This window comes from Durio zibethinus, chromosome 24, assembly GCF_047325235.1.
Source record: "Durio zibethinus cultivar Kanyao isolate XHJ-2024 chromosome 24, ASM4732523v1, whole genome shotgun sequence".
Taxonomy (NCBI): Eukaryota; Viridiplantae; Streptophyta; class Magnoliopsida; order Malvales; family Malvaceae; genus Durio; species Durio zibethinus.
The window spans coordinates 15,807,751-15,828,885 of NC_143185.1; the positions used below are offsets into that span (position 1 = coordinate 15,807,751).

The 21,135-nt window shown below is 32.5% G+C and overlaps 1 protein-coding gene and 2 pseudogenes across 1 annotated transcript; 1 reads left to right on the forward strand and 2 right to left on the reverse strand.

Moving 5' to 3' along the window:
- Positions 1-5,127: 5,127 nt before the first annotated feature.
- Positions 5,128-6,924, reverse strand: LOC111316396 (transcription termination factor MTERF8, chloroplastic-like; annotated as a pseudogene).
- Positions 6,925-7,391: 467 nt separating this feature from the next.
- On the reverse strand, positions 7,392-9,270 carry LOC149511974 (cytochrome P450 71AU50-like). Its single transcript, XM_089753812.1, has 2 exons — positions 8,256-9,270; positions 7,392-8,168 (listed from the first exon to the last, which is right to left on the reverse strand). Exons 1-2 carry the CDS (start codon positions 9,135-9,137, stop codon positions 7,554-7,556), a joined length of 1,497 nt encoding a protein of 498 aa, XP_089609938.1. The 5' UTR covers positions 9,138-9,270; the 3' UTR covers positions 7,392-7,553.
- Positions 9,271-11,629: 2,359 nt separating this feature from the next.
- LOC149511975 (zinc finger BED domain-containing protein RICESLEEPER 2-like) lies at positions 11,630-14,075 on the forward strand (annotated as a pseudogene).
- The last annotated feature ends 7,060 nt before the right edge of the window (positions 14,076-21,135 follow it).

Consider the following 21,135-nt stretch of genomic DNA (forward strand, 5'->3'; position numbering starts at 1 on the left):
AGCTTAACCATAAGAAACACCTAATTTAGCTATTAAAAAATAATACCGACCTGTTTGCATGGACATCATCAAATATGCTAAGGATTGATCTTTAGGAGATGGTTCATAGGTTACACATTGACCTAAACATGAAGCTAGTTTAGCAAAAGAATAAGATCTTTGCTCCAAATAGGCAAAAGGTTATTTAAATTAATATTTAAATTCAACTGATAATATAATAAATTCAACTCACCACATTAAAAATATGACTATATCCAACCCTCACTTATGGTTTATTTGGATGAGCGGTGAGATTGACTTTGATGAGATTAAAAATAATGAAAAAAGTGAGATTAGATATTGTAACGGTAAGAGTGGATACTGTAATGATGAGATTAAAATTTGTGATGAAATATATATTTGGATGCAAACGCAATGATAGTGATAAAGTGAAATGTAGTAAGAAGAAAAAATAATCATTAAAGACATTAAATAGAAACTTGTATAATAAAATTTTTAATATATTTTTTACATTTATGAATTAATTTTTATAATAAATAATAAATTTATTAAAAATTAATAATAATGTTTTACAATTAAAAAATTTTTAGCTTTTTATTTTATTAATTAATTTATTAATTATATAAAAGATTTATTAAATAATTATAATGATATTATTTGAAAATATTTAAATAAAAAACTAGAATAACCAATACAACAAATAAATAATAAAAAAGATAAAAACCAAGCATACAATTGATATGGATATTTTCATCTCTGCACATAAATCTTAAAGGTAAAAAAGAAAAAAAAGAAAGAGCATGGGTAATAAAGGAAAGAATGTTGCTATGAGAGTGAAATGTTTTCACTGAACCCTGAAGCTCCAATTAGTTTTTAAACCTCCAATGCATTTGAAAAGCATGAAATGCATTGAATTGTGCTTTTCAAACGCTTTATCAATCTAGTGAAATGCTTTAATGGATCTCAAAAGAGCTTCAGTTGAATCCAAATGAATGCTTAGTCAGGTCAGCCAGTCAGCTGATGTTAAGCAGCCCTAAACTAAGCCGAAAAAGAAAAACCTAACCCCAGTCTGGTGTACTAGGCATTGGTCACATGGTGAAGTTTCCAGAGTTTACAAGGATTTTCTTTTTTTTTTTTCATCAATAAAAACTAGCAAATGCAAATTTATGAGTCCAAACCAATGTATGATATTAGCTATCTATTTATAAACCTCTTAACTATACATGAGTTAATAAGTAGCTATAGTGTATTTTGACAGTTTTCATGAATAATGACAATATTTTTATTTGTTACTGTAGATACTACAACAGATTGATGTTTGTTTACTTGCTTTCTCGGACTTTGAACCAAGTTGTCTTGACTTGTCAGTGCTATTGGTGTAAGTTTATTTTGGTTTGGAATAGCTTATCCTTTTTTAATATTATCTAGATTAATTAACTTTTCATCTTTAGGATTAAAAGACTGAGTAGAAACTGTTCTAGATTTATTCTACATTTGTCATCCTTTTGATATTGAAACAGAAGATGCTAAAGATGATCCATGTCTTTCATTTCTAATATTTTTTGTAATAGTGCTAGTACTTTAGGTTTTACTACCATTTCAAAGTCATTGGCAGCAGCATAGAATCTTTTGACAAAAATTCTTTGTCCATTTGTTTAGGTAAAAATTCTGAGATACGATGAATGAATAGTTTGAGTCAAAAGAATTTTGGCATAATTAATCATGGATATTCTTGTTTGTAAGTGATATCTTGATGAATTTGAGTATTTCTGTACTACTTGGTTTAGTAGTTCAAAATTTTCAATTCCATCCATTGCTAGTTCCAAGGGAGGACCGGACATAAGTTTCTCAACTTCCCATATCTGGTAAGGTTGGAAGAATTTTTCTTAGTATGTTCCAAGGAGATTATGGTATGTTCCAAAGAGATTATGGATAGAAAAATGAATATAACAAAACAATTTTTGATTTATTCCACATCTACCATCCTTCTTGATATTGAAACAGAAGATGTTGAGGACGATCAATGTCTTTCATTTTTTATTTTTTTGTAGTAGTGCCACTGCTTCAGGTTCTACTACCATTTCAAAATCATTGATGGCAACATAGAATCTTTCGACAAAAATTCTTCATCCATCTGTTTGGGCAGAAATTTTGAGATATGATAAACGACTAACTTGAGTCAAAAGAACTTTGGCATAATTCATCATGGATATTCCTGTTTGGAAGTGATATCTTGATGAATTTGAGTATTTTCTAAATCACTTGGTTTAGTAGTTCAGAAATTTTCAATTCCATCCATTATTGGTTCCAAGGGAAGACCAGACATAAGTTTCTCAACTTCCCAAATCTAATAAGGTTAGAAGAATTTTTTATTTCTTGAATAGAATATGGTTTTCTTCAAAGAAATCTACGTCTTGCTATTTTAGCAGATATGAAGAACAAAGATTTTTGAAAACCAATTCATCAAAAAGCTACTTTTTTTTAGCTTGTTTAACTAAGAATTCAGCTAATTTAGTCATCCTTTTTCTAAAATTCGATTTGTTTTTAAAGAGATGGGATTTTCAAATATTGTTAAACATATTGTATATGTCAACAGGAAGACCAGGATTATATAAATTTTTTATTTCTACATTTGTCATTTTTGTATCTTTCAACAATTTTTTTATTGATTGTACAATTTTTGAATAAGAAATAAGGGTCTATTGGTTTGGATCGTAAGAAAATGGTGAAAGATTTTAAGGATTTGTAGTACTGGTTGTATTACAGGTTTTTGTGGAAAGATAAAATAGGGCATTTAAGGAATCTAATGCGGTAAATATCCTCTTTGAGGGTTAATAAAAGGTGTATATCCCTGGTTAAGATATGATTTAGTATTTGTAGAGGAAAAGGAAGAAGAGGAAACTTTTTTAGTTTGCCTTTTTTGTATTGTTCTCTATCCTTCTTGCTGCTGTAGAGGTTTTTTAACTCTATCCCTCTGTCCTGCTAAGATAATCTACAAGAAAATTTTTATCACCATTAATAAATTCAATACTAAAAGTATATTGACATAAAAAATTATACCACCTAATCCATATTGGATTAGTTTCTATTTTTCTATTTTTTAAGAAATCTCGAACATATTGGTTATCAGTTCTGATTGTAAAATGTTCAAGTGCAAGATAAATATGAAATTTAAAAATAGTATTTTTAATGGCTAATAATTCTTTTTCAAATATAATATATTTGATTTCGTTCTGTTTGAACTTGCCAGAATTATAATCATAAATAAGTTTATTGTTTTGAACTTTTGCTTTTAAAACACATCCCTAGTGTTCATTTAAAGCATCTGTTTCCAAGATTAGATAATCACCTTGTTTAGGTAAATATATTTTTGAAATAGTAGCAAGTTCTAATTTTATTTGTTTGATAATACCAGAATCTTGGTCTATCCAAGAAAATTCAATATCTTTTATCAATTTTTCTTGTAGAATTTTCTCCTTTTTAGAGAAATTTTTGAAGAATTGTTTTCCATCGTTAAAAGGACTAAGGAATTGTTGCAAATGTTTTATATTTTCTAGTTATTCTGGAAAATCTTTAATTTTTGAAATAATATGATCTTGAAGAGTAAGGCCATATGATGAGAGATTTAATCCTAAAAATCCTATTTTAATTTTTTCTAACTCAATCTTTTTTGAACTGAGTATAATATCATGTTTGACAAACTCTTAAACAATAATATTAAGACGTTTTTTATGCTCAATTAGATTTTCAGAAAAAAACTAAAATATCATCAATATATACACAATAAAATTTTTTATGTTTTGCAAAAATTTTGTCCATTCACCTCGAAAGATTTGAGAGGCATTACATAATTTGAATGACATAATAGTCCATTGATAATGGCTTGTTGGTGCACAAAAAGTAGTCAATGATTTTGACTTTTTGGTAAGCATTACTTGCCAAAAACTAAAATTACAGTTAAATTTACTAAAATATTTAGCATCTTTTGCTAAATTGATTAAAACATCTTTTTTGGGATAAAATATCCATCAAAAACAAAATTTTGGTTAAGCCTTTTATAGTTGATTATCATAGGGCTTGATCACGTTTTTGTTTAGAATGTTTTCTGACAAGCAATGCAATACTAAAATGAGGGCTATCTGTTTGTTCAATTAAACCTTTCTTGAAAAGTTTTAAAATTTGAATTTCAAACTTATCTATATCCTGTTTGGTATAAATCATAGGTTTAACTCTAATAATTTTAGCTAAGTCATTAATTTTTAGTTCAAAAAAACGAGAATGTTTTTCTCATAATTTCAGTTGATTTTCACTGAAATTATCTTGAAAAATTTTATATAACTAACATTTTCATTTATTTGTTTTATCTTGGTATGGTTGGCTTCAGGATAAAATTCTTTATTATCAACTCAATACCTCACTTGTTGTCAAGTTGGTATGAATGTTAGTAATACTTATCTTTGAGTTAATATCATAAATAAACTCTAATTATTGTATTTTTTAATGTGATATCTAAATTAAAAAATTTTAAATAGTTACTTAAATTTCATTTTTATTTATTAAGTTATTCCAATTTTAAAAATCATTAAAATAAGTGTTAATGTGGCAATCAACATTGATGTGAATTACATGTGATTACCATATGAGAATAATGCGGATACCACATGTCATATTTTAAAAAATAAAAATACAAAACTTTTAAAATAAAATAATTTAAAAATAATAAAAAAAACTTTTTATCTTTTAGTTTTTTTTTTTTTTTTAATATTACAAGATACAATCACATCGCTATCACGTAATAATCATGTCTCATCCACATCACTGTTAACTACATTAATGTTTATTCTAACGATCTTAGGGATTAAAATAATTTAATAAAATTAGATACCAATTTAACATTGTTTTTATTAAGTAGCACATTAAAAAAAAAAAGGTGTAATAGCTCACAGCTATTTAGGGTATCCTCTCTAATTCTTTTATGTCTATTCCATCTTTGTTAGTCTCATACATGAAATCCATACCACATATGCATAATTGATGAATCATAAATTAAACATCACCACATCAAGCCTTTCTTTTCCTCTGAAGTGTTTTTTTTTTTCTTCTTTTTGAAGACAGCGAAAGGATGAACTTTATTCATGATGAAGAAAAGCTGAACAAATTTGTCTCAAAATAGTCAAAACAAAAAATGGCATAAAATATAAACTCTATACACTGTCAAGTGTATAGATCAAATATAAACTAAATTAAATGACACATTAGTATACCAGGACCATCTCGAATCAACATGAAAGCCCAAAAGTGGCCTTTGACAAAGTAAAACCAAATTAAATAAAAACAGACTTGGCATGTTTTTTCTTCTAGAAAAGAAGTGTGCAAAAGATGAGCCTTGTAAGCTATCAGCAGTTCCTCCACATTACCTGGAAACCTTGACATGAACTCCAAGAATTCATTCTCTGTATATTCCAAGATGTAAAGAAAACTCCAAAACATTTTCAACAACTCCTTCTAACTAGTAATCTGCAAAACTCAATCTTGAGGAATCAAATGATCTCCCAAACTACTCATCAAAAGAATTGGCCTAGAAACAGACTTTTATCATGTGTTTTCTTCTTCTTCCGAAGAACAAGTGTGCAAAAGATGAGCTTTGTAAGCCATCAACAGTTCTTCCACATCATCTGGAAACCTTGATATGAACTCCAAGAATTCATTCTCTGTATATTCCAAGATGTAAAGGAAACTCCGATCCGTTTTCAACAACTTCTTGGACTTAACAATCTGCAAAACTCGGTATCTAGGAATCACACGATCTTTCAAACTACTCATCAAAAGAATTGGCCTAGAAGCCAAAACATTCTTATCAAACTTTGCCACATTAAGAAAGAACTCAATTCCTAACTTCATTTTCTTCTCAGAGACCCTAAAAACACCTGGGTTCTTCCTAAACATAACCAGGCAATGACTGTCTGAAAAACCAAAAGTCTTAAGTAATTCACATTTCTTCTTAAATGTTTGTTCACTCAAGCAACTCAAGGTATGAATAGCATGCACTAACATCCTCGAATCAGTCGAAATCCCCATATCTACAACCCTCGTAACGAGATCCCTTAATGCCGATTCTCGCATCCTAAAAATCCTAGGTTGTCTCGTTAACAACTTTGAGAGCTGAGACCCAACAATCCCACAGCTTTCCTAATACTCAATGTTTCTCGACAACTTTGATATGCCATCTCTAGCAATAAAACCATTGCATCTACTGAAGACCTTAAACAAGTCTTCATTATTATTCCCTAAAATTTTCTTGACAAATTGGATAGAAGGAATCAACTTTTTATCTAAACTACAAGTTAAAAGCGTAGAATTCCTGGAAAAGAACTTACCCAGATGGGGTTCCACAAGACCCAGATATTGAAAAAGTTTGATTGTTGGCCTAAGCTTCTTTTCTACATCAGCAAACAGAATTTGGGGCTCCAAACGGACAGCAAAGGCTATTTCGGCATTGGAAAAGCCAAGACTTTGAAAAAAATTGGCAACCGATTGAGCCTTTTGGACGGATTTGACATGAGAGTAACGGTTAGAGATTGAAACAGCTTGGGTTTCAGTGAAATCCAAGTTTTTTACAAGATAATTGAAAAGGGGCGGATTCGAAACAGAGGTGGAAGAAGAATATGAGAGAATAAAAATAAATGATTTGGGTTTTAACGAAAAATTGAGAAAATAGGAAGTTGAGAAAATGGAAGATGATTTGAGGGTTTGCATTAAGGTTTTTGAGGAATTCTGTGCAGCGGGTTTTAGGGTTTAAAATTCAATCTTCATAATGCAGAATTGCAAATTCAATTCTAAATACACTCTCGATCAAGTAACGACGACGTTTAGGGTAGAAGGATAAAATAAGCAGCGACGCCGTTGCTGGAAAAACAAACTTCTTTAAGGTGGACTTTTTATTCATTGGTCTAATATATGTTTTTGTTTTCTTATAGATAATGCAATTTATGATAAAATGTAATACCTTCCATTTTAATCATTATAATTTAACGCTAAAATTGGCATATGAAATTTATAAATTATTTAGATTTTAACCATTATTAACATTAATAATCTGTAAATTATACATACATGAATATACAAAGATAAATCAAATATATTTTTTTTCTCCATAGGGTCAAACTTACTTTACATAAAGGTATAGATAATAATAATATTGCTTCATTTATAAATTTGCAGCAAAAATAATAAGCTGAATTAAATCAAAACAATCTTCTATTAAAGCTTTTTTTTCTTTAATTTTATGATTTATCCAATCAAATTTTAAATTAAAATTTTAATATTATATCAGTGCATCTTATGATTGTAAGTCTAAAAAAATGCTAGGATACTTTGTTTTAAATTGAATATCCAAAAGAAAAGGCAATTAATCTAGATCTTATTTATTTAATCATGATAATTAGATATGATAAATCCAAAACTTGCGTTCTAACGAGAAATTCTAAAGTACTAGAGAAGGCAACAAATATATCCAGAAAAGATACTCTAGTAGAAATTACACAGCCATTTTCTCATGTTTTTAGGCGCCAGGTTGGTATAGCCAGGAGATGCTTAGCCCTACGACATACTAGACCACAATCCTCAGTCATGTCCAAGTCAGTAGCCAACATATCATCCGGGAGTTCCCAATCGAAGCAATGCACCAATTGTGCCACCACAAGCCGAACAATAGTGAGACCCAGTTGCATTCCAGGGCAGCCTCTGCGGCCAGAACCAAATGGGATTAGCTGGAAGTTGCGTCCACGAAGATCAATGTCACTTCCAACAAATCTCTCTGGATAAAACTTCTCTGCATCAGTCCAAACCTTTTGGTCCCTACCGATGGCCCATGCGTTTATGAAGATTCGTGAATTCTTGGGTATGTGATAGCCATTCACTATGCAGTCTTCCATAGATGCATGCGGGAGCAGCAATGGTACCACGGGGTGAAGCCTAAAGCTTTCTTTCACAACCATGTCTAAGTACTTCAATTTCTCCAAGTCTGATTCTTCGACCATCCTGTCCATGCCTACTACATTTTCCAGTTCTTTTTGGACTTTCTTTGTCAACCGTGGATGTCTGATGAGTTCGGACAGTGTCCACTCAATTGCAGTAGCTGAAGTATCCATTGAAGCTGCAAGGATGTCCTGCAAAATTGTTATAAACAAACATTTTTTAGACCAAAAGGCACAATGGAGTGAATGGACAAGTAAACGTGCACAAAAGAAGAGTACCAATATTATTGCTTTGATATTGTCTCGCTCGACATGGTACTGATCAGTTTCTTCAGATCCAATGAATCCCAGCATGACATCAACGAAGTCCATGATTCTGTTTTCATCTTTGGATTGAACATGCTCATCAATTACCTTCTCAAAGAAGTCGTCAAAAACCTTGGCAATAGTTTTCAGGCGTTTTGTTAGACCCTGAAGATCAAGTCCTTTAATTTGAGGAATGTAATCAGCTAAATTAAAAGCAGCAATTGTTTGCATGCCCTCTCGAATTATAGCTTCGAAGCCTTTTTCGTTGAAATCATCATTACTATATTTCTTTCCAAGCACCATTCTACAAGAAATATCTGTAGTAAGAGATGAGACCTTAGCACTAAGATCAACTGCAACTCGAGCAGAAGCAGCCTCTTGAATATACTGAATTAAAAGAAAAAGCTCTTCCTTTCTCATGGAACTGAAAGAATTTATTTTGAGGTTACTAAGCAACTCTAGAGTGCATATCTTACGCATGTTGCGCCAATAGGAACCGTATGGGGAGAAGGACAAATTCTGCTGATTGTAACCAACATGCTTGGCAACTTCATGAGGTGGCCTGCTAGCAAAAACAAGGTCATATGTCTTGAGGAATAGCTCGGCAGCTTCAGGGGATGAGACAACAATTACAGGCATCAGGCCAAAGCGTAAGTGCATTATGGGGCCATACTTCTGGGCTAACTGTTGAAGATCTTGGTGAGGTTTGTTCCCCACCATGAAAAGGTTTCCAAAAATAGGAAGCCCTCTCGGACCGGGAGGTAATCTCTTATTTTTGGCCCTTCTTTTCCATCTCAATGCGTGAAAGAAAAAGATAAGTGTAGAAACTGCAAGAATTGTCCATGACCACTCCATCACCGGCTGCTTCAACAAAGGTTAAAGCAGGGCAGAAGCCTGAGACACGGTCCTTACTTCTGCAACTGGGATACTGATACCATGGGGTGGAGCTTAAAGACAGAAGGGAAAACAAACAGAAGCAAAGTTCAATGACCACTTGCCTCTACTTAATCTAATATTTATCTTATCTAGAACAGTCATAGTACACAAAAAAATTCGAATTAAATGTCGTATAATGAATTAACATTTTGCTTTTTAAATATACAACAAATGATGTCACATTTCTATAATAATTTTTTGGGACAATCACAACATCACATTTGTTCAATTCAGTTTCATATCTGATCATGTCTGAAGCTAGAGTTAGAAAAACAGGAAAAAAAACAACTTCATTTTAAATGTTGTAGAAATGTTAAGTTATTTTTGAGCAGTGATAGACCCTTGATGTCCGGATTCTCTGAATAGGTTTAAGCCGGCGTTGCATATAGGGGTGTAAATGATACATTAGTACTCGCAAGCTACTCGAGTTCGATTCGAAGAAAACTCGAATTCGATTCGATTATTATCGAGTCGAGCTCGAGTAGCTCGACTTATCGATCGAGTCGAATTCGAGTATTCTTATATCCGACTCGAGTAGCTCGCGAGCCTAATCAATTTTTTCTATTATATATTTATTTTTATTATTTTATTTATAAAATTACTTTTTTACCCTTAGCTTAAAAAACCCTAAAATTTTATTTTCTTTCTTTCCCTCTTCTCCTTCAATCTTTCTCCCCGTCTCTCTCACTCACCAACAGACACTTGCGGCGCCTTTTCTTCCCGAATCCCACTCCATTGTCTTCCAAGCTTGTTCTACCCTTTCGAAAGCCCTTTCTCCTCTCTCTAAAAAGCTTGAATAGAACCCGATCTTGAACAGAACCCGATCCCTCAATGTAGCCCTGCTCGTTCCACCCATTCGACGTTTGCAGCAGCTTCAACAGAACCCGATCTTAAACAAAACCTGATCCCTCAACGAAGCCCTGCTCGTTCCACCCATTCGATGTTTGCAGTAGCACCCATTCGACGTTTGCAGTAGCTTGAACAAAACCCGATCTTGAACAGAACCCGAACCCTCAACGAAGCCCTGCTCGTTCCACCCATTCGACGTTTGCAGTAGCTTGAACAGAACCCAATCTTGAACAGAACCCGATCCCTCAACGAAGCCCTACTCGTTCCACCCATTCGACGTTTACAGTAGCTTGAATAGAACCCGATCTTGAACAGAACCCGATCCCTCAACGTAGCCTTGCTCGTTCCACCCATTCAACGTTTGCAGTAGCTTGAACAGAACCCGATCTTGAACAGAACCCGATCTTGAACAGAACCCGATCCCTCAATGTAGCCCTTTCTCCTCTCTCTAAAAGGTAAGCTCGTTCCACCCATTCGACGTTTGCAGTAGCTTGAACAGAACCCGATCCCTCAACATAGCCCTTTCTCCATGACATACTTTTTGAGTGCCATTTTTTTATTAAATGTTTTTATGTTAGGCTTCCAATTCATGCTAAAAGGTGGTTTAAATAAGAATGCCTTAATTAAATACCCTTATGAATGCCTAAATTAAATACCCTTATGAATATTGTGGGGATGCAGATCGAGAACAACAATGAAAGGGGGCAAGGTGTTATAGCTATTTGTTAGTATTGATATTCTCAATTCTGATTTGTTTGTCAAACACTATCATATTATACTTTTATTTTTGTTGCAAACTTGTGAAAAGCAGTATGTTCTTTGTGAAGTTGCATTTAAATACTGAATTTTGTAAACCAAAAGTCTTTATATTATTAGCAAGAAAGTAATTGAATTTGGGCCACTTCAAGACTTGCACAATATGCTTTATCAGTAGAAAAACTTTTGGATGGTTCATATTATTTAACAAAAAAAAAAAAGGTTATTGGCTCTATTGTTTTTAGTCATAATCATAATTTGAGCTTCCATATAGTTCATCACTAATTTATTGGGGACTGTTTAATGTGAATACTTTTCTTCTTTATGAATATTAGATTTGTTAGAATATAACCTGACACTTATTTCTAATGAGATTGAGTTAATGTTATATAACTACTAAATAGGCATGTATAATTGTAAAAATTAATAAGAAATATTCATTTTAAGAAATTGATTTTAGAAATTGAAATTATTATCGAAGTAGGTAATCTTAAATTTATTAAAATTCCTACAATATTAGTATATTTTCCTAAAGAATAAAATTTTATACTCTTTCAATAATTTGTTCTCGCAACTTGTTTAGCATGTTTCTGGCAATAAAATTTATCGCACATGTTTCTAACAACTTGTTTGCCTTATTGTTTGATCCTAAAATTATATTATTGTTTTGATTTGTCTTTTTTTTTTTTTTTTGCTATAGGGAACTAAACATGTCATCAACCACACCGGATATCTCTTCTATACCAGTTCAGCCGACAATAAATTCTTTTACTAGTCGAATTGTGTCAGGTGATGGTAATGATTCAATGAATGAAGCTTTAGATGCCACTAATGGTAACACAGATAAAACACCAGTCATTGATGCCAATGATAGAGAATGTGATAATGCTGACCCTGAAGAGTGTGAAAAAAGTAATGAGAAAAAGAGGCAAAAGACATCTGTTGTTTGGTCAGAGTTCAAAGAAGTCACTCTTTCTGATGGTTCAAAAAAAAAAGTGTGTCCATTGCAAGAAGAAGCTAGCAATAAATACAAGTAAAAGTACAACTCAATTTAAGAGGCATTTAATAACTTGTGTTAAGAGAAAAATTTTTCAGAATCAACAATAAATGATCAACTTTCAGCCAGTAAACACATATGGTGATGTACAAATACTACCTGCTCTCACAGATGGCAAGTTTGATATGGTAAAGATGAGAGAAGCAGCTGCACATTGGATACTTATGCACGAGCATCTTTTTTCGATTATAGAAGAGGAAGGTTTTAACATGATGCAAAAACGTGGGATGCCTGAATGGGAAAAGGTATCACGCAATACTATTAAAAAGGATTGCATGCAAGTTTATGAAGCAGAAAAGAAGAAATTAAAGGCATTGTTGAAGACTGTCAGTAAGATTAGTTTGACAACAGATTTGTGGAAATCAAGTAATCAAAAGATTGAGTACATGGTTCTTACAGCACACTTTGTAGATTCTAATTAGATATTGCAAAAGCGTGTTATTAGCTTTGTTCACATACCTCCTCCTCGTCGTGACGTTGAGATTGCTGATTGTATTTTTAAGTGTCTAAAGGAATGGGAAAATGAAAACAAGGTGTTTACACTTTCTGTGAACAATGCTTCAAGCAATGATGTGGCGATTAAAATTCTTAAAGACACTTTTTCAAGAAATAGGATATTGCTTTGTGGAGAAAAATTATTTCATGTTCGGTGTTGTGCACATATCTTAAATCTCATGGTTCAAGATGGCCTTTCTGAGATTAAGAATGTGATTGGTGATGTTCATGAAAGTGTCAATTTTATTAATCAAAATGAGGTAAGACTTAACTCATTTTCTGACATAGTATAGCAGTTACAGTTACTTGATGGGAAACTCATTCTCGATTGTAAAACACGTTGGAATTCGACATTTGAGATGTTGTCGATTGCAATCAAATTCAAAAAAGTGTTTTCTAGACTCAAAGAGCGAGAATCTCATTATGAATGTTGTCCAAGTCATGAAGATTGGAAAAAAGTGGAGAAAGTTTGTGAGATTTTAGAAGTTTTTAATTCAGCCACTAAAATCATCTCTGGAAGTGATTATCCAACTTCAAACCTGTTTCTGAATGAAGTTTATCGTGTGAAAATGTTGTTGGATAAAAGGATGAATGATGAAAATGAATTTGTTCAAGCAATGGTTCGTAAGATGAAGAGTAAATTTGATAAGTATTGGGGAGAATGTAATTTGTTGATGTCTATAGCAGCAATCTTGGATCCAAGGTGCAAAATGAGGGTGATTGAGTTTTGCTTTCCTCGAATGTACCCTGATAGAGAAGCAAGAAAAAATATTGCTAAAAAAAATATTGCTAAAGTTCGAGATGCCCTTTATGAGATTTATGATGAATATGCTCGTGAGTATCAATTTGGCAATGAGCATAGTGCTGAAACTCAAGTGCATGATAATGGTATTAGAGGTATGAATATAGAAGCTTCTTCTTCTGGTTGGTTTGAATTTGCAAATTATGTAAAATCAGTTGAAACTACTCAACCACAACAATGTGATTTAGATGTCTACCTAGCTGAAGGCTGTTTTATCTGTGAAGGAGATTCCACTAAGTTTCATGCTTTGGAATGGTGGAAAACGAGCACTTTGAAGTATCGTATTTTATCCAAGATGGCTCGGGATATACTTGCTATTCCTATCACTACAGTGGCTTCAGAAGCTATCTTTAGTGCAGGAGGTAGAGTTATTGATACTTATCGTACTTCTTTATCTCCTGACACAGTGCAAGCATTACTTTATGGAGGAGATTGGTGTCGGAATCTTCATGGAGTGAAGAAGAAGAACAAAGTAGTTTTTTTTATTATTATTTTGTTATTAGGTGACTATCATTGCTTTAATCTAACTTTTAACTATTATTTTCCTTTACTTTATCTATGTAGAAAGAGAAGAAATCAATTGAGATTGCACTCAAAATCCCCTAAAGTGAGGATATCTAATGTCTTCTATACACGTATGAAATATTATTATTAAATACTTTTAATTTGTCACAACATTACTAAAGAAAAATAGGTAGTAACTAGTCTAGATTGAGCTTTTTGCATTTTAATTTACGAACCATAGGTTAACTAATGATAGAAACTCATGTTAAGGTAATTGACAAGATACTGTTTATATTTTTTTGCATTGATTATAAGACAACTGACAAGATAAAATCCATGTTGATGCTAATGTTAAAAATTTAAAGTTATTGATCATTGTAATAATATTACAATCTTTTTCTTGCATGGGTACTTTTATCATTATTCTTATTGTTAATTATAATTTCTTTGTTTTATAATTATTCTTTTGTGTAAGTTTATTGAAAAGCAATATGAGCCCAATGTTCATTTTAAGACATAATATTGTGAAGGCAGCATATGTATTATTGTTGGTTTGTTGTAACTTATTTGTGAACTTATTTGCGAACTTATTTGCTTGGATATTTAATATCTTTCAATTAGGATTTTAATTTCTAAGTTCATTATGTCTTATATTTGTGTGTTGTATTTGAATCATTTAATGAGACTTTTATTTGCTTAAATTTGGTTGTTGTGTAAGTTATTATTATTATTGTTGTTGTTGTTATTGTTGTTGTTGTTATCTTGAAAATATAATATTTATTAGGTTTGATAAAAATTAGTTGTAAAAGATCTCGAGCTCGAATAATCGAGTTTTTTTTCGAGTATAAAAATCGACATTTTTTTTTATATATTAATCGAGCTTAATCGAACGAGCTCGAATAGCTCGATTTCGAATACGAATCGAGTTCGAGCTAGAAAAATGAAACTCGATCGAGTTCGAGCCGAGTATCGAGCAGCAAGTTTAAAGTCGAACTCGAGCTCAACTTTATCATCATATCGGCTCGACTCGACTCGACTCGATTACACCTCTAACTGCATATAGGCTTGCATTGAGTCTAGAAAAATAATGTTTTAATATTTTCTCCTTCATCTTATCGCTTTCATCTAGTTGAATTTGATATCGAGTTGCGGATCACAATTTTTTCTTCAGTCAATTTTGTGTCTTCAAGCCAGCTGGTTCCAGCTCAGTGGTATCCTGTAGCTGAGTTATCAATTTTCTCCCTTTGTCTCTTATACTTGTTAGCATCATTGACCTTGAACACTTGATAACAAATTACTTAATTCATAATCTCAGTAGAATTCTCAGCACATCTCCTTTTTGTGCAATTAGCTAGCAGTAATTATTCAAATACACAATGGACAAAATGAACCTAAGCGCAATTAGTTGTCGAAGCGCGTCGTCTGGGTGCTCCCAATCAAAGCAATGAACAAAGTGTGCCACCACAAGCCGAGCCATAGTGGGACCCAGTTGCTTTCCAGGGCAGCCTTTACAGCCAGAACCGAACGGGATTAGTTGCAAGTTGTGTCCTCGGATGTCAATGTCACTTAATAAATATCTATGGAAAAAGCTTCTGGGCCAAGGACCCATAGGATGATGAAGATTCGAAATTATTGGGCATGTGAAAGCCATTAACTATGTAGTCTGCCAGAGCCCCACGAGGGACCAACAACGGTACCTTAAGTTTTCTCTCGCAACCATATCCAAGCAGTCCAATTTCTCTACATCAAATTCTTCCACCATTCTTTGCAGACCCACCACATTTTCCAACTCTTTTTGGACTTTATTCATTACCTGTGGAAGCTTGATGAGTTCGGATAGTGTCCATTCAATTGCAGTTGCTGAAGTGCCATTGCAGCCACCACCACAAGGATGTCCTGCAAGGGAATTGTCGGCAAGAAGTACGGTTTCTAGATTCAAGGATACCGTGAAAATTAGAGAAGAAAAATGTAGATTTAATGGTTTTAAATTTCAAGTCCTATTTTTTATCTTTGGGAAAATCAAATATTGTTTGTTGAGATGTGGGAGATCAGTACCAAGATTATGGCTTCAATATTGTCTCACTCGACACGGAACTCAGTTTCTTCTAACCCGTGAATTTCGACATAATATTAACAAAGTCTTTGGTTTCGTTATCATCTTTGAATTGAACATGCCCATCAATTATCTTTACAAAGAATTTATCAAACACCATGGAAAACACTTTCATGGGCTTTGCTAGGTCTTAAAGATCAAGTGCTTTAATTTGAGGAATATAATCAGCTAAATTAAAAGCCGCTCCTAGTTGCATTCCTTGATCTCTAATTACAGCTTTGAAGCCCTTCTCATCAAAATCATCATCCAAATATCTTTCTAAGCACCATTTTACAAGTCATGTCAGTAGAAGAGATGGGAACTTAGCATTAAGAGTGCACATCTTTGATCTTACGCATGTTGCGCCAGACCCGTATGAAAAAAGGGAGAAGTTCTGCTGATTATAAGCTATATATATATATATATATATATACTTGCTAGCTTCAAAAGATGGCGTGATAGCAAAAACAAGGTCGTATGCAACAATTATATGCACCAGGCCAAAGCGCAAGTGCATGATGGGCCAATAATTTTGAGCTAAGGGTTCAAGATCTCGGTCAGGTTTGTCCTCTAACATGAGAAGGTTTTCAAGAATAGGAAGTCCTCTCGGACCAGGAAATAGTTTCTTCTTGCCCCATCTTTTTCGTGCCAATGCTTTAAAGAAAAAGATAAGTGTAGCAATTGCAAGTGCTATTTCAATCCAATACACCATTGCTGGAATTACTTTGCTGGGATTCAAATAAGGCTGAGATACCCGGTGCTTCATGTTAGGCCAAATGGCCCCAATCTAATTACATTAGCGAAAAGCGAAATCAAATAATTAATCAAATATATAAGAGACAACAATTTAACATGGTTCGGTCTAATTAACATACATCTACATATGAGAAACAAGATCCACTAGTTGTAGAGAATTACAAACATATATCAAAACATATAAACCACTCAACAATCAATACCCATAGACCCTCTCAATCTCCTTTAGTTCTATGGAGTATTCTCAACCTAAACAAACACATATCCATATGCACACTTTCAATACAACCAAGCACATACCTATATGTACCTATACATCATACTTATGTGGACCCTCTCAGTCTCTTCTAGTCCACTCATAAACAAATATACACACCCATAAGACGTAAATCCTCAGTAGTCTTATGAGGTGTCTATTCATAAAACTCTACAACTCTTTTACATTTTTTTTTCATACATAACATTGTAGAAACTTCACCTATTTATAACTATATAAACTTGCCTATTAAGAATCCATTTCCTCTTAGAATTCTTTTTCTGCAAGTTAAACTTGCTTATTAAGAATCTTCTGTCTCTTAGAATTTTTTTTTCAAGTCTTCTTGTCCATCAAGCAATATCTAACAAATCTCAAATAAATCTCAAATAAATCTCTAACAAATCTCTAACAAATCTCTTATAGGATTTAAGTCATTATTTCTAACAATCTCCACCTTGACTTAAATTATATCAATCATTTATTTTTATGCTAGACATACTTGGTTTCACCTGCAATGGAAGTATCACCATCATTTTCTTTTGTGTATCTTCATGCTTTATGCAAATCGATCTTTAAAATATGAACTTGAACTTCTTTTTTGAATTGAGCTCATCTAAGCTTGTCTCTTCCCAGTCTCGAACCATGCTCTGATATCACTTGTTAGGAATCACCACAGTTTTGATATAACTTGTTAAGCCAAATGGCACCAATCTAATTATACCAGCGAAAGTGAAATCAAATATTAATAAAAAATATAAGAGACAAGAATTTAACATGATTTGGTCTAACGATCTATTTTCATAGATGAAAAATATGATTCACTAGTTGTAAAGAATTACAAACATACATCAAAACATATAAACCACTTAACAATCAATATCCATAGACCCTCTTAATCTCCTATAGTTTTATGGATTATTCTCAACCCAAACAAACACATATCCATATGCACACTTTCAATACAACCAAACACATACCTATATGCACTCATACATCATACCTATATGGACCCTCTCAGTCTGCTCTAGTTCACTCACAAACAAATATACACACCTATAAGATGTAAATTTTTAGTAATCTTATGGGATGTCTACCCATAAACCTTATAACTCTCTTATATCTTTTTCTCATACCTCTCATCTAGTTCATTCACAAACAAATATATACACCTATAAGATGTAAATCTTCAGTAATCTTATGGGATATCTACCCATAAATCTTACAATTCTCTTACATCTTTTTTTCATACCTAACCTTGTAGAGACTTCACTTATTTATAACTATACAAACTTGCCTATTAAGAAACTCTTTTCTTTTAAAATTCTTCTTCTGCAAGTCAAACATGCCTATTAAGAATCATCTTTCTCTTAGAATTCTTCTTTTGTAATTCTTCTTGTCCATCCAGCAATATCTAACAAATCTCAAATAAATCTTTAACAAATCCCAAATAAATCTCTTATGGGATTTGAGTCATTATTCCTAACAATTTTTACCTTGACTCAAAGTTCATTAATCATCTGTCTTCATGCTAGACATACTTGGTTTCACCTACAATAAAAGTCTCACCATTTTTTTCTCTTATGTATCTCTTATGTATCTTCATGTTTTACGTAAATCGATCTTCAAAATATGAACTTGAACTCCTTTCTTGAATTGAGCTCCTCTAAGTTTGTCTCTTTTCATATCTCGAACCATGCTTTAATATCACTTGTTGAGAATCATCACAGCTTTGATACCACTTGTTAGACCAAATGGCCCCAATCTAATCACACTAACAGAAGTGAAATCATACAATTAATCAAACACATAAGAGATAATAATTTAATGTGGTTCGGTCTAACTGTCTACGTCTATGGATGAGAAACAAGATCCACTAGTTGTAAAAAATTACAAACATACATCAAAACGTATAAATCACTCAACAATCAATACCCATAGACTCTCTCAATCTCCTCTAGTTCTGTGGATTATCCTCAACCCAAACAAACACCTACCCATGTGCACACTTTTAATACAACCAAACACATATCCATATACATCCATACATCATACCTATATGGATTCTTTCAGTCTCCTCTAGTCCACTCACAAATAAATATACATACTCATAAGACGTAAATCCTTAGTAGTCTTATGGGGTTTCTGCCCCTAAAGCCCTACAACTCTTTTACATCTTTTTCTCATACCTAACTTTGTAAAAGCTTCACCTATTTATAACTATACAAACTGGCCTATTAAAAATCTCTTTTCTCTTAGAATTCTTTTTCTACAAGTCAAACTTGCTTATTAAGAATCTCTTTTATCTTAGAATTCTTCTTTTGTAAGTCTTCTTATCCATCAAGTAATATCTAACAAATCTTAAACAAATTTTTAACAAATCTAAAATAAATTTCTTATGAGATTCAAATAAGGCTGAAATACCTGGTGCTTCAATGTGGTAGGTATCTCCACCGAGATAACAAGGTAAAAGCTTGAGACAAAGCCTTTACACCTACAGCTAGGGCATTTTGAAAGCTAAAAACTTGGAGCTTGAAGATAAAAAAGAAAATGATAATTAAAAGAAAAAGGTAACGAAATTCAACGCCTTAATATACATAATACATTGATGCTCAAAACATTTAGTGAAGAGTTAAAAGCTACAAATTAATTCATGTAAGATCAAGCTAAAAGGCTTAACTCTCTAGGAATACTTAGGTTGTGAACTTGAGTAAGATAGACATAGATGGCCAAATAGGTTTCGATTTTAAAAATAATTAAGAATATAGTTTTAATTTTTTATTTTTTTAATACAGTTTTAGTTTGTGCAATTATTTTAATCGGTTATCCTTGTACTGTAATTAAAAGATTAGTAGGATGTTCATTTTTGTTTTCAAGTACAATGAATTCAAACAGCTAGAGTCTCAAATGTCAATATCAACTCAATTTAAATATTTAATCTTTTGATAGATCAACAAACTTTTCAACTTAAAAAATAAAGATTTTAGCATCCAACACATTTAAATTTTAAATATTAATATTTGAAATTTTTTTTCTTTATCTCATACAACAACTTACTTTATACTAAAAATATTTATTGCCAAAAAATTAAATGCCATGAATATAAAAACTCATCATCATCACTTTATTAGATCTGATCAAGAGTTAGGCTATGCACTCAAAACTTATAGATTCATTCAAATTTTTAGAGAATTTGGATAAAAAATTAAAACTTGTTAAATGAACTTGAACTTAATTTTTAGATTTATTTAAATTTCGATACGGATCTTAAACAAAAAATTTAAAGTCTGAACTTGATTTGACCTAATCCAAATTCATATATATAGAAGGTTGCATGTTCGATTCACGTTGGGTTCAAAACCTTGATCCCAAGCGGATTTTTATTTTTGCTACTTTTGCCGCTCCCACACGGGGCAGCTCATGATTTCCTTCCATCCTAATACTCTCTCCATCCCAGCATTTTAACACAGAAGCCCCTATCTTCTACAAACAACGAACGGCGAAAAGAAAAGGAAAGAAAAAAAATTTAGGATTCCGAATATTGCTAAAGCTTTTTGTTTTACAAGTAATAAATTTCAGATGTCAGGAATTTACGGTATAGCCAATAGGATTCCAGCTTAGGCTACAACCATGATTGTCCATGGGTAAAAGACATAAATACAAGCCAGCCAGCGGGCGTTTCCCCCATCCCTGGAATGAAATGTAAAAGGAGGGAGTGAAGGACCTATATCTGGAGAATAATGCATTCCAAACATCCGATGTCCCATCCAAAACCTGTAAAATATAAATTTTAAGTTGAAATATTACAATGAACTCTTCAGTCTATAACATCAATAGATGGATGATAGTTCAAATAGGCTTCAATGTTCTTCTTGTCTAAATCTTGCAAGAATACTGTGCTTATTGTCCAGATCTTGCAAGCATACACAAAGAATGGTGTGAGTAAAACCTGAAAGAAACCTAATTTTATTTGTCTACAATTAGATCGTGTTCGAATAGAGGATGGAAAATTGTGGCTCAGACAAAAGAGATAGAAAACGACCTATAAAATGAAAATATGCTGGAATTCAACTTTCTATGGAGAAGAAACCCTCAAGGACATGTAGTGAGAAAAAAAAAAGTTATTAAAATGAAAAAGTCTTCAATCTACAAGATAATAACAAATGCAGAAATATCCAAGCACCCCTTAAATGTTGCAACTTCAAAGCTACTTGGTCATTGGAAGAACAAAGGCCGCCACTTTCTATTATTTTTCAAGATTCTGATGCTGGGTAAAGAGAACATACGAAGTCCTTGATCTGCTGACTGTCAGCCTGTAGAAGGTTTGTTCTTGCTGCCACCAACAAAGAAACT